The sequence below is a fragment of the Ostrinia furnacalis genome, unplaced genomic scaffold (assembly GCF_004193835.3).
Source record: "Ostrinia furnacalis isolate ACB-3 unplaced genomic scaffold, ASM419383v2 OfSCF2912, whole genome shotgun sequence".
NCBI lineage: Eukaryota > Metazoa > Arthropoda > Insecta > Lepidoptera > Crambidae > Ostrinia > Ostrinia furnacalis.
In genome coordinates, this window is record NW_021133151.1 from 35,710 (window position 1) to 49,868 (window position 14,159).

At 41.6% G+C, this 14,159-nt stretch overlaps 2 protein-coding genes across 2 annotated transcripts in view; one reads left to right on the forward strand and one right to left on the reverse strand.

The window, feature by feature from the left end:
• Window positions 1-10,358, forward strand: part of fmt (phosphatase 6 regulatory subunit 1-like protein fmt) — a 29,397-nt gene extending 19,039 nt beyond the window's left edge. The window contains exons 17-19 of the mRNA XM_028310139.1: window positions 2,033-2,161; window positions 2,555-2,799; window positions 4,064-10,358. Of these exons, the coding sequence (XP_028165940.1) occupies window positions 2,033-2,161; window positions 2,555-2,799; window positions 4,064-4,288 (599 nt within the window). The 3' untranslated portion in view covers window positions 4,289-10,358. The remainder of the gene's footprint in view (window positions 1-2,032; window positions 2,162-2,554; window positions 2,800-4,063) is intronic.
• Tomosyn (syntaxin-binding protein tomosyn) overlaps window positions 10,297-14,159 on the reverse strand; it is a 78,431-nt gene continuing 74,568 nt past the window's right edge. The window contains exons 27-28 of the mRNA XM_028310101.1: window positions 13,488-13,745; window positions 10,297-13,444 (exon numbers count right to left, since the gene is read on the reverse strand). Of these exons, the coding sequence (XP_028165902.1) occupies window positions 13,674-13,745 (72 nt within the window). The 3' untranslated portion in view covers window positions 10,297-13,444; window positions 13,488-13,673. The remainder of the gene's footprint in view (window positions 13,445-13,487; window positions 13,746-14,159) is intronic.

Consider the following 14,159-nt stretch of genomic DNA (forward strand, 5'->3'; position numbering starts at 1 on the left):
ATGTTTGACATTTCCAATAAATATCGTAAATAGAAATTAAAGTAATGCTATTTCAAGCCAAAAACAATAGAAAAGGCTATATTCTGAGGAAAAATTAAACTTGAACTTTGTATATTTTTTAAAAAAAGCTGCTTCATAATTTCAAACCAGAATTCTCTCTATTTGTGTTTATTTGTTGTACTCCTTATTTTGTAGTACCTAGAAACTAATAAAACACCGATTTTATCGATAAAACGAGTTGAATTTTCGTACTCGTAACACCCGAAACAGAACCATTGTAACACCCGAAACAAAGAAAAAAATTATAAAAAAATAGTAAAACGTTTTATTTAACAGTGATTGTATGTTACATGGTTTGTAAATGTCATACTTTAGAAGTCCTGTAAGTTTTAGGTATGATTCTTTAAGAAAATTCGCTAAATTTCGAGTAAATGCAGCAACAGTCGGAACATAGAGGCAAAATCTCGTAACGCCCGAAACGCACACTTTTCGAATCATATTTTCGTTATCCTACATTCTAAGCTGTACAAACTTTATTATTAAGATAAAACAACTAAAAACGGACAGATTAGGGCACTAACATTATTAAAATACTATTTCAAAATACATGAAATTGTTGAATATGTGTGTACGAACGTAACACCCGAAACGATGGAATGACCCTACTCTTAATACTGTAGATAAAAAATTTTAGTGAAAGAAAACATTCCTTTATTTTTGAAAAGAAAGAGAACTGCATTCAAAGATTTTCAAAAAAATTTCGAAAATTCTCTACCACCAACCAACATTTCATGGTTTTCCTTTCATTTGATTTATCAAGTTTGTTAGAGAGATTTCATCCTTATACCTGACCCTAACGATCGATGCAATAAAAAACAGGGCGTAATTTTTCACAGAATTTAGTTGGTTCGAATTCCGGGTGTGGCAAGTCAATTTTCGGAAATCTTTGAATGCAGTTCTATTTCTTTTCAAAAACAAAGGAATGTTTTCTTTCAGTAAAATTTTCTATCTACAGTATTAAAAGTACTTTCCCTCCAGGTGACTTTACAAAATTCCACCCTGTATACTTCTATACTAATATCATAAATGTAACATGGAAAGCATTGGGGGAGGCCTATGTTCAGCAGTGGACGTCCTATGGCTGAGATAATAATGATGATGATGAATATTATAAATGCGAAAATAACTCGTGTCTGTCTTGCTTTCACGCCTAAACTACTAAACCGATTATGATGAAATTTGGCATAGAGTTCGAGTTCCGGGAAAGGACATAGGATAGTTTTTATCCCGGTATTAGAAACAGGGACGCGCGCGATAAAGTTTTTCTGTGATAAACAAAATTCCACGCGGGCGATGCCGCGAGCGGAATGCTAGTTTATAATAAAGTTGTCTGTTCATTTCAGTACGGTACATTGCGGCTAGTAGTACTATAAGATAATAATATGTAATACGTACAGAAAGTTTTCTTCGAGAAGGTATTTAAAAAATGTTTACGCAATGTCGTCAGCGATATAGTGTAATTTAGCTTCGTCTTGAGAGATTAGCACTGTTTCGTTTACATACACTAACTTACGCCCGTATTCACAAACGATGCTTGCATAAGTGAAGCAGCAAATTGAACGCACATCGTTGAATAGAGCTCTGTGATTGGTTCGTGTGTCACTCTGTGCGTCCACGCGTACTGTGAGACATCATAGTAATGTTTGTGAATACGGGCGTTACTGTGTCACCTTCTAGCGCATACGCTTCTTCTTTTCTTTGTTTTTTTTTTATAATGGGTGAGACATACATGCGCGTAACGTCACTCACTATAGTAGTCACTCCAGAATTCCTTCTAGATTAAACCCGTGGTAAACGTAGCCTACATCGAAAACAAAACACGCGCAGTGTTCCCCCGAGTAGGCTCGGGGAGATGAACAGGCCCGGTAGTACTACATGTAAAATTCAATCCGGTCTTATCTTACACCTTCAGTCGAATTTTCTACAATTAAAGTGTGTACGACTTTCATCAACGATGATATTGTATTTCCAGACAAGACCGCGGAAGAGAAACTGGATGAGTCGATGGCGGCGCTGCGGCTGGCGGACGGCGGGCTGTGCAGCGTGCAGCTCGCCTCGCAGCTGCTGTCCTGCATGGGCGGCGTGCTGCCCTCACACGCGGGTACGTCACACACACACACACACACGGCCGGGGACAGCAGGCTGGCGGCGGACGGCGGATTTTACGAAACAAATTACAACCCGGTAGCTATTTGCGTACCTCGCTGAAATACAACTCTCCTTCGCGAGGACGAAGAAAAAAAACTTGTAGGGAGTCAAGAAGTGTGGCGCGGTGGAGTGCAATCTGCCCTAGGCAGCCGCAATTCCGCGCACACCTCCCGCGATTCGGCCAGTATAACCGCAAGTTTGGTATGGCCATGGGTGGTGGTGGGTTGTCTCCTTCGCTTGATGTGACGTCACGGTCGCCAGTTGCGCAGAACTCGACCGGGTCGACTCGGGTGGAATGTGAAAACATTTGAAACGGTGCACTCAAAGGAACCGACTACGATTTCAGGTTTGGAGGACGGGCAGCAGCTGGCACACGGCTTCGACGACCAGAGCCCGCTGCAGAACGACATCCAGGGCGTCGACGGCTTCCCCGAACACATTGAGAATAGCCGCGGCCTACACGTGGAGCCCGCGGCTACCGTTGGGACTCAGGAGCGGGACACGAAACCTTCCGCCGACGACGCACACAACGACGACTCCGCAGTGAACAAAGACGAGGCTCCAGCTATTCATGACCAGACTAAAGACCAGGTAAAATTCATATAGGTTTTATTAATGCAATGCAATTCGTTCGTTCGTTTTAGTTAAATGACGTCCACTGCTGTACAAAGGTCCCCTCAAGGTTTTCCACAATGCAATGCAGTAGACTGTTTCATATTAAAATTCAAAATGACGTTATAATTTATAGAGGTTTCCATCTGTTAAAATGTAATTTAGTTTGTAGATGTTTTATAGCAGGACTCTCACTTGTAGGATCGGTCCAGACATCTGGGGAAGTGTAAAATAATCATTATCACCGTTCACTACGTTTATGAAACAAAGTCGTTTTCCTGCTGTCCCTATGTATGCCTAGATTTTTAAAACTACGCAACGGTTTTTTTTAGCAGATAGAGTGATTCAAGATGAAGGTTTATTATGTATAGGTACTCAGCACCCATATGAAGCCGGGGCGAGTCGCTATAGCTAGTAGGAAATATAAACTCAATCTTGCATTTTTTTCGACATTCTACATGAAGTAGGAAAGTCGTCTTTGTACATTTTTTTTCTCCTTTTTATATTTTCAATCGACTTGGGTCATAATCAGATGTTTTGTTTTGCTTTTTTTTGTGTTCTTAAGGAGGGGTATTTCAGTAAATTCTCTCTCTCGGTCTTCACTCATTCACGTAGCAATCTAATCCAGGCTTCCAATATTCAGTCCAAGCTACTAGCATCTTTGGTTCAACTGTAGTATTTGCCATCTTTTCAGTCTTGTGGTGTTCTTGTGGGTTTGTTCTAAAAACACGCACGATGGCCCACCTACAGGATACTATTCGACAAGGCCTCACATACGAGCGAACATTGACTCACGCACGCGTATTCTTGTGTATGATGGAAGAAAATAAAGAAAATGTTGTACTAAATACTGTGCAGTATTTAACTGCCTAAATAATAATAAAAGCACAGAATGTACTTTTTTAAGTTGCCTCAAGACACTGAGAGGTAAATAAGTAGTTAATATTATTCATGATAATTCATGGTAAATAATGTATTTCCTCTACCATTTTCCGCAATTTGGCACCTCACGTCACATCATTTTACCGAAGTCAGCCCTATAGCTTCGGCGCAGTGCCGATCACTGACGTTTGTCAACAAAATGGTGCTTGACTCTTGAGACAGGCTAAATTACACCATATTGTTAATGACATTGAGCATACATTTTTTTAAATACCTTCGCGAAGTAAAACTTTTGTACGTAGTACTTATTATTATTCTGTGTTTATACACAGATAAATTAACGTAAACTATAATCTAACAGGCGCCCGAGTCGACCGACCGGCCCCAGCTTCCGACGCCCGTCGATCCTGCGCCCGCGTCTCAGGAGGCCAACGACCCCGCGCCGCCCGCCCCCGCCCCCGCCGCCCAGGAGGCCCCGCCCTCGGTGGAGGTCAACGACCCCGCGCCGCAGGAGCCCCGCCCCCCCTCGCCGCAGGACGCGCCCCCCGCGCCGCCCAGCCCGCCGGCCGCCAGCGAGGACAGGTGATTGATCCAAGTCAAGTAGATCCGACGCCCGACTATTAGTTCCGCTCACCCCTCACCGCGCTGCAGGTTTCCCAGTACCAGCTCTCCGGCTCTCCGCTTGGAGACGCGTCTTCCTTTTAGTCCGTTATTAGCGTTGTTCTCGGTATCACTGTAAGTGTTTGATTGAACGTAAACTTTGTTGATTATGTTCACTGAAATCATAGTTTGGTCAAATTTATAAGCTCTTACGTTTTTATAGCGAAAGAGATATGAATGTTGTCGTTATCGAGATAGCGTCTTTGTATTTTCTTTTCATGTTGTGTCATTGTTTGATGTATTTTTAATATCGAGTATAGTGTAAATAAACCTGCAGCTGAAACGTTCCTTCCGTCAGTCCTCACGCGCGTACTGAAACAGAGGTTCCGTCCTCTTCCACGCAGCTCCCTCCCGCTGTGTGGCTGTGGCAGAACTCCAGAAATGCACATCACCCATCACTTCAGCCTTACTGGCGGACTCAAGTCTGCTAGCTTATTACTATATTAACCAGTATAGTTGTCCAACACTGCACCGTCCCAGCTGTGACGTTGATAGGAGTTGATACTGGGTTATTAGTTGACGTTTCAGAATCGTTTGATGTGTGATGTGTATTTCTTGAAATAGCACTCATATTCATAATATTTTGTACTTTCATGTTTCTACCTAACACATGCAGTGATGTAGGGTATGCGGTTAGTTTGTGCGGCAAGAAACGGAGTACAAAGCGAATCATGCCGCTCTCTTTCTGCAAAACTCTAATGTCAAATGTAACCCAGCCATATAAAGCATTTTATTCATTACTCATAATTATCTACTTATATTAACGAATCGTCTACTTTGGGCAATGAATCGAGCTTTACCTTTCGTATGTGGTGTCCACGTAGAACACGGTCAACTGACGAGCTTTATTTCGGATAAAGGAATTATTATTGTATAATTTATTAATAAAACCTAAATGAATTGTATATTATAAGGTAATGCGATCACTTCATTCCTTTTCCGTTCGAATTGTATAGTGCAATATAGTTGGCCGATGAGATGACGCATGTAAGGGCTGCTTTCCACCAGCAAACGGACATTGCGGTTTGCAATTTTAACCAAAAATAAATCTCTGATTGTTATCCAATTTTGTGTAATATTAGCTTTCGGTGGAAGCCGGCCCTGTGGGGTCGTGTAGCGTCGGTCAATGTAATTATGTTATTATTACTGTGATGTGAGCGACGCACGTGTGATTATACTGTACGTAACACGCAGCTACCACCAGGTGGCGGCGTCGCGTCGTGGCGTGTGCGTTTACTTTTCACCTTTATTATGAATTTATTAATCATGAAGTATCTTTGGTGTTGTTGACTAAGGCTGGGTTGCACCATCTTACTTTAACTTTGACAAACGTCAAAAGTCTGTCAAACTCTTTCTATACACAGAGCATCGGTTAATATTATAATTACGGCCAAAGTTAGGTGGTGCAACTCAGCCTTAGGGGTCTCTTATTAATGTTGGCAACTTTTTTTTCATTTTCCTATGCACAGATGTTATAAGCTTGTTTATCAAACACAATAACATTTTAAAAGTATGTTTGAGAGATAATAAATAGATCTCGAAGGCGATGCGGCGAGCCGCGCGCTCGCTCGGTTAGCGGACGAGGAAAATAAATTCCTGCCGACGAGCGAGGCGATTACCTAATTTAGCCGTTTTATTACTATTCAGTACAAACTTTAAATTGGTGAACTGTTTGAAGTGCATACAAAAGTGTAGATTTTACATAAATATCGACACTCTTTGTGTCAATTCGTGTAATATAAGTTGATCTAGTATTTTATTACGATAATTTCTAACGAGTTCAATTGATAATTCAATTTGATGGCGTTGCCAATTGTATATGTAGTGAATGTACATCGACGGTGGTTCACCACGAGAGCAGCCTTATCCCCGTACCTAAAGTTACTGTTTTATCTTAAGTGTATTAGTTGTTCTATTGTAGCGTAGTGTGTAGGCGGCGCCGCGGCCACGCGCTCGGGCTCCCATATCGACTTAGATATCAGTTGACATATCGATAGCTCCCACGACACCGCAGTATTCGGTGGTTAGTGCACTGGTTAGTTTTTGCGTTGTGAGGCTTCGTGGCAGCGGCGTCGGAAAGTACGATCGCACGATAGTAGATATTGTAACCTAAAAGAATACTTGACATTCCCACATCTAGCCAAGATTACACAAAAGAAAAACATTCACTCGTCACAAACTAACTTTCAAAGTCTAATTTTAATTATTTCTTAATAGAGCTATAAACTTGTGCGGTCGTTACTATACTCTAGTTGTAATAACCATGTCAATGTGAGTGTTCTGGTGATTCCGAATTCACTGTACTCCCGTGCCCGTTGATTTGGGATATGAAAAGATTTCTCACATTTGTCATTGACTTAAAACAATTCAGTTCGGATTCAAACTTATTTTTTAAGTACTTACATGGGTCATGATTCATACATGATTCATTCATAGACGTATGTGCCAAGGTCGCAGAAAATTTAAATAGCATTGACAAGAATTTGCCTTGTTTTTTAAACATATAGACGCAGGGTTGTCCCAAATGCCTTTCATCCCGAAGATGATTGAAATCGAGCAGTGTGTAGAGTTAGTAATTAATGCATATCCTCCACAGATCTGTTCGGCACTCGTTAGCTCTAGTTTGAACATATCTCGGCAGTCATGACTTGGCAATAACCGCATACAAAACCGAAAAATATAATTTTATCATCACACAGCCCTCTGATTGAACTTTTTTTTATCAAACTGCTTCTGAAATTCGTGTTATTTTTCTTCTTGTCCGTTTTGGTATTTTTTCGTTTCCATTTTAATTTGGGTGGGTTTTAGTTTTTGCGTTGGTGAGTGCCAAAACTATTTTTTTTATAACTAAGTAAACTTTCTCTAAATTTGGTGATATTCGTTTCGTTCGTTTAACGAATAGTCTTTATGAGAATGAATAGTTGGTTTTGTTCGAATAAAATTCGTCGTGTTTTAAGCACGGGAACAGACACGAGACTTAAGCGTACAGATTCAAATCATTCATCTTGTACTTATCGAGCGCACATCTATGCGCAGTTAGGTGTTGAAGATGTGTGAAGAAATCATTTTAATCTGTTTTTTGGTTGACGGTCTCGTTTCCATTCCCGTGTGATGTTTCGGTTTATGAATTCGGAAATCGACTGTCGATAGTGAAGTATTCACATTTCAAAGTTTCCTAAACATATTGTAAATTCATATCGTAATGTTTAATTTTGTAAATGTGTACAAATCGTTGCGTGCAAATAAACTTAATTTTTCACAGAACAAAACGAGTAGGTAGGCGATACTTAATTTTAATATGCAGCGTTATGCGAGCTTCATGCCTCCCGCACAGGCGGCGCGAGCGCAGGCGTGACTTCTGTGATGCCATTTGACAGGCGGCTCCCGCAGCCAGCTGTCACATGACATGGGAACTGACGACGCGCTGTCGCCGCGCCAGGCTCGCGCCTCCTGCGCGCCAGAGACTTTACTGTACGTCGTTTTAATACAGGCATCATAATAAACTCATGTTAATCTAGAATTTTAATTAGTGCTTTATAATCGGTTTCCATGAAATGTATTTAAAATATCAGTAAGTGTATGTGATCGGTGATTGTAACGAATGTGATGAGCGCGCAGAGCCGCGCCGTCTCCAGGCCGGGCTGGCTCCGTCGGGGAGTCGGCTCCTACAGAATGTATTTTGTACAGATACGGTTATATGGCTTTCTGCAAGTCGGCGGCGCGGCCGCGTTCGAAGGTGCTAAATGTAAGGTTTTGTATGTACCCACATGTTTGTACCTATTGTTAGTGTCTGTATCGCTTCATGTGTACGTTTGCAAACGGGTCGCGTCTGCGCGTCGACCGATCAGGAATGCTGATTTGATTTGATAAGACTAACAAACGTAGGAGCTTAAAGCATAGTTTAAAGATGAATAAACATATTCAAGCGTTTATTGCTGCGTGTTCGACTGAGAAGGACTCGGTTACCGGTCGAATACATTGGTCGTCGAACGAACAAAACCCGTATATCATGGATGCATAAACATTGCCAAACTCAATGTTTATGGGCACCACCGATATCGGCCGGCCGTCCTGCGGCGGACGCGACCTCGGTTGAGGGAACACTGTCCCTGAACCTTAGTATTATAGTTGTTAGCATTTAAACCTGTGAAACTTACATTGTATTAGTGCAAATAGTTGTCATCGGGTGTTGTTGTAAAATTTTATATTATTGTAATTTTCGAGACGATGCTTGCGAATGCCTACGCTTTTTAGAAGGTTCACTGAAAAGAAAATAAACATATTTTGAAGTTTAATATATTAGGCATACGCATGATTAGTCTCGAATGACATTGTAAATATAATGAAGTATAAATTGCTTACTATCTATGTACAAGTTCCCGTACCAAATTTTTTATATAAATTAACTTTGTTATCCATGTTTGTACTGGTCCACGGCGCAGACGCCGCGTCCACGCGACGCGTGACGTAGCTGTCGCGTGTCGCCGCGCTACACAGTACACCGCCAGTCGCGTGGGAGCAGCGTCGGCCGTGGCGCTAGCGTCGCCTTCTGTGTGTTGCAACCGCACTGTATAGGGCGCCGTCGGGCTGCGGGCGACATCGATACGCCATGTCATTAAGACAACACTATGTACTATATTAAAACTATTAAAATTGACTGTGATGTTAGTTTCCCCAAATATGATCTGCATTTGGATTGTTTTATCTCTTGATTCGCTCTCGCCCGGTGCCCGACAACCGATCTATTTACAAATACATATTCGAGTTAGAAGTAGTAGCGAAATATACTAGCGTTTTGTATCGGTCGAGTGTGATAGTATTTGTGATCCTTTTTACGCTGATTCGGTGTTGCTTACCCTCCGACGGCACGGGACGATTTTGTGATATACATTCTTGCATACTTACACATTCAGTCTTCGACCTTCGGCGAACTGCGACCGTCCTGATGTATTGCTTTTTTAAGTATTAAATCGTATAAAACTACACTCGGATTGTCTGTCTGTGTGATAATTTTCAATTTGTTGAGACTAATAATAATTTATGTACCCACTTTGTTTAAATCCAATTGGCAAGAATATAATGTCAGGCAATCCCAGCTGTAGTTGTGACGAGCGGCGCAGCAAGGCCGCGGCCCTGCGCCGGCCAACGTTCGCGTCATTTTATGTGCAATTTTATTATTAGTGACAAGTCGTAGTTATATTTTCTCCAGTGTCAATCATGTATTAGTTCAGTGTTATTTTATAATAAGATAACCTTTTGTATTACTTTTATTTTCAACGTTTCTGTACGGTATTAGTTTGTATTCATCACTCGGTTCATAGTTCATTCAATCGAACGTTTGACCACAGCGTCTCCGCTGTGTTTTGTCACAACGCGTTCGCTTTGTGCGATTCTTATGTAAATAAATCTCATCCTTTTATAGAAATTTACAAAACTGTAACCGGACCGGCTTTAAAATAGAAAAAAAAAAGACTTGTTGTCTTTAAAATGTCAATAGTTGAATTGTTTGTGGTTATATTAGCGTTTGTAAATTTGTATGAAGGCGGAGACGTAGGAAGCTTGGCGCAGCTCGCGGCGCCGCGAACGACAACGTGCCTTGCGGGGCCGCCCGAGCCCCGACTCGCCCGAGACATAATAAATGCTCGTAATGTATTGTATTTATATTATATCATAGTTAAAAAGTTTTTATTAAAAAAGTTGCTCAATAGGCTTGCGTTTTCATTCATCAATAACGCAGTGCGAGCTACGGGGTTGCGGTAAATAAAGCGTTCCTGGTAATATTTTGATATAATTTTATTTTCATCATATTTTCATAATTTATTTATATATAATGACTATAATCATCTACCAAACTAAATAATCAATATAATTCAACAGCATCCTTTATATACAATATGTATAGTAATAGTTTAATAATTTCCTCATTTTCGAACGATTAAAAAAGAGACAGTCGTCTAATCCATACAAAATAATGTTGAAATGAACTACGATTATTACAGATTAACAAGTAATAATTTGCCACAAGTTTTATTATTTATTTACAATTCTTATTATTTAATTTAGTCCCATAATTTCCAAATGAATCGTCAGCGTCTGAAATGGAACATCGCTCGTTGCGTAATAATATTAGGTGAACGTAACGCGCTCGTCGGCTAAATGCAACCTCATATCAACTCTAGTAACAAGGAATAGAATCGAGTAAACTTAACGTCCTCGACGCGCCAGCACCGCGCCCCCTCGCGCCCCTCCACGCCGGCGAGGCAGCCGGGTCCGCCCACCACGGCGGTTACTTCTCTTTCTCATTTTCAATTGGGAGAGGAAGAGAAAGTAGAAATCCTGGAACGGGCCCCGTTGTAAACCAATATTTAGCGCCCTCTACTTACTTATAAGCAACTGTTTGTAAAGCGCCATCTATGGTTCTTCCTTTCTTACTGAACTACCGGGAGTCGGGACAAACTCATACAAGGAACCATAAATAGCGCTACATCTGTGCATGCTGCTTTTTATCGATCGGTCCGCACGGTCAAGTAAACTATACTGAACTGTCCCACAGTTCATCTAATGGCCGTGCCGAACGATCGATAAAAAGTAGCACGCACAGATGTAGCGCCATCTATGGTTCCTTGTATGAATTAGTTTGTCCCGACTCCCGGTAGTTCGGTGAGAAAGAAAGAAGAACCGCAAATGGCGCTTTACAAACAGTTGCTTATAAGTAAATAGAGGGCGCCAATTGTTGTTTCACAACAGGGCTCGTTCCACGCTTTCTATACACCGGACTATCCCACCCCGTGACACTGACACGGGGGCGCCACTGTCAATACCGGATCGCTGGATTCCCTGGTTCCGATTCTTGCCACGTTGGAAACTTATAAAGTTGAACGATGGTGGCGCCCCCCTGTCAATGTGTTTGGTGGGACAGTTCAGTGTAGTTCATCTATACTATAAATAAATAAGGAAGGATATATTGCTAACGTCATATATTGGTAAAAACATCGCGTAAAACTTATTATTATCGTCGCCAGTACCTTGTATTCCGACTTATAATTATGGCGTTACTTTACTGGTTGAAGTGTGCTGTAACTAGTGCCAACTACCGAACAGTTAAAAAAACAAATTTGATGTGACGACCAGAATTAAATATTTGAAAGATTGAAATGTGCTTAGTTTAAACTTACTTAACGTAATTTCTACAGGATATCGCTTTTGAAATGTCACCCGAGTGATAAAAACCAATAATCAATAGTTTCAAATCGGTGAAAATCTGCTGTTTCGGTAATATTTTATCAAGTTATTTACATAATATGCGCCATCTAACGGAATTTATTATAACTACAGCCTAGCAGCAGCTTACGGAAATCAACTATAAAACTGTGTCAGATGTTAGAAAAAGTTGAATATGAAATTGGATTTTTCAAATAAGTCAGTGTGTCTAGACAAAGTGCACTTTTTGATCGAATCGAAAATCGAATCCGTCAAAACTCCATACGAAAAAAGCTTTTCGACCACTTTTCGACTGGTTTGCGATTAAAATGTGCACATTGTCTAGACCCACTGAACACTAAAATATGTCATTTTGTCGATTTGGACTTATTATTTTTCCGAGCCTAGTAACGCCATCTAACGATTCAAGTTAGCAATCTATCCTTCCTTATTTATCGAACTTGAATTGTAAACGGCCGTGCGGACCGATCGATAAAAAGCAGCACGCACAGATGTAGCGCCATCTATGGGTCATTGTATGAATAAGTTTGTCCCGACTCCCGGTAGTTCAGTAAGAAAGGAAGAAAAACCATAGATGGCGCTTTACAAATAGTTGCTTATAAGTAAATAGAGGGCGCTAAATATTGGTTTACAACAGGCCCGTTATAATCTTAACCTAAACTATTATTAGATACATCTCTACCTCGCCGCACTTCTGAGGACAATGATTTAATCTCAACATGCCGCTCAGGTGTTACCGAGTGCAGGTGGCAGAACGCATACAACTGTAGACAAAATTGCCATTAATCAAAATAAAACATTGTGTACCGAAATTAATAATTTTTCTGCTTGTGATGCCACCCACACTCGTCACTCGAGTCGTGTATTTTATAAAAAACAAATTATCTAGGTATTCACATGAAATATATTTATTGACATTTTAGCCAATAATTCTAATCGTGAAACTCTTATATTATTTTATTTTATTACCTCTCCTTATAAATACAGTGCTATATAGGTATATTATAAGACTTGAGCATACATAGTACCGAGAGAGCAAATTACAATTTCTATAATCGAGAGCGCGATGCTGGCTCACTGCGTCAAATCTATTACAGAACGACGATCTAAATAAATATTTCATAAACTATGTTATTTAAGTTACAAACAACAATACTTTTTGCGTAAAATTCTTTAAAAATATAAATATTAATAAAACGTACGTACGCTGGATGCTAGCGGTCACCTACACAGAATGAAGTATGTGACAATGTTAATGAAACGAAACTCCGTGGAGTCTTAACGTACGGTGATTGCGAAATGAAAAAACTACTTTTATCTTATCGTGATTAGGTAGAAAACGCAGTAACGCGTCTCAAAACTATACGAGCCAGTGATAGAGCTCCAGCCCGACATTAGTTACGTGATATAGTCTGATATGCGCGGGGACAAGGAACGATACGAAAATATCCGTCTCCGGGAGACCTCCGTACAAAATAATCTGGTTAAAACGCGGCGACACCGACGTCACGGGGCGGCGCGGAACTAACACTAGACTCGACGGATCTGTCGGCTCACAGCGGAACTAGACCACTCGCGAAACATCTAAATAAAATGCGATTACAATCTCGGACAGGTACGAGTCAACGGGAGGTAACTGAGACAGCGTCGAGACCTTTGGCATCCGATACGACACACGGCCGAAGTCACACCCGATCGCTAAGCGTACGCGCAGTCGAACTGAACTAGCATCTCTATAGTCTCTATAGTAGAGTATAAAAGTCGAAGCTTAAGTAAGGCGAGGCGAGGAAGGACCGGACAACGATACGAACAAGCGGCGACGACGTCGCGGAAACGATTATTGCTGCGATACACGACCGGCGCGGCCCGCTCGGCACACGGGCCCGCGCCGGGGCCCGCTCGGCACGCGGGCCCGCGCCCGGGCCCCGGGGGCGCCGGGAAGCGTAAAAGAAACCACCGGCGTAGAGTAACAAAAATTATTGTCATCCGATGCTTAAATTTCCAATCTTTTTAAGTTTATCCTTTACTCACTTAATACTTTATACAGGTGGAGGCGACGCACGTCACTAAAGAGTTCGTGGGGCCGCGCCTCACAGCTGGTACCACTTCTTGTCCTTGTACTTCAGCATCAGCTGGTGCGCCGACGACGAGAACTCGTGCGCCTGTGGGACACGCGGCATCAATAATGTGTTCATGATCTAAAGGTTCGGCCGAACCAACGCGATCACACGCGATCAGCCGACGTGCAGCGATGGCGATCAATGCATTTAAGTCTGGTCGCTGCACGCCGGCTGATCGCGTGTGATCGCGTTGGTTTGGCCGAACCTTAAGCCGTGCAAGAATATCGCAGCTAGAGAGACGCTGGACATAGAGATCAAAGCACGACTGTTGATGTCGTCGGGGCGAGAAAGCGTTCTAGGTCATTCAATGCCAGGGACACGCGCCTGCTCATCGTCGTCTGGACCTCGAAAGAGTAACGAGTGCATCGTTCATCGGTCAGCGAGCTGTAGGGTCGATATAGGGCCTAAAATAACTCAGAAATCATCATCATAAATCGACATTATCGTAAATATTAA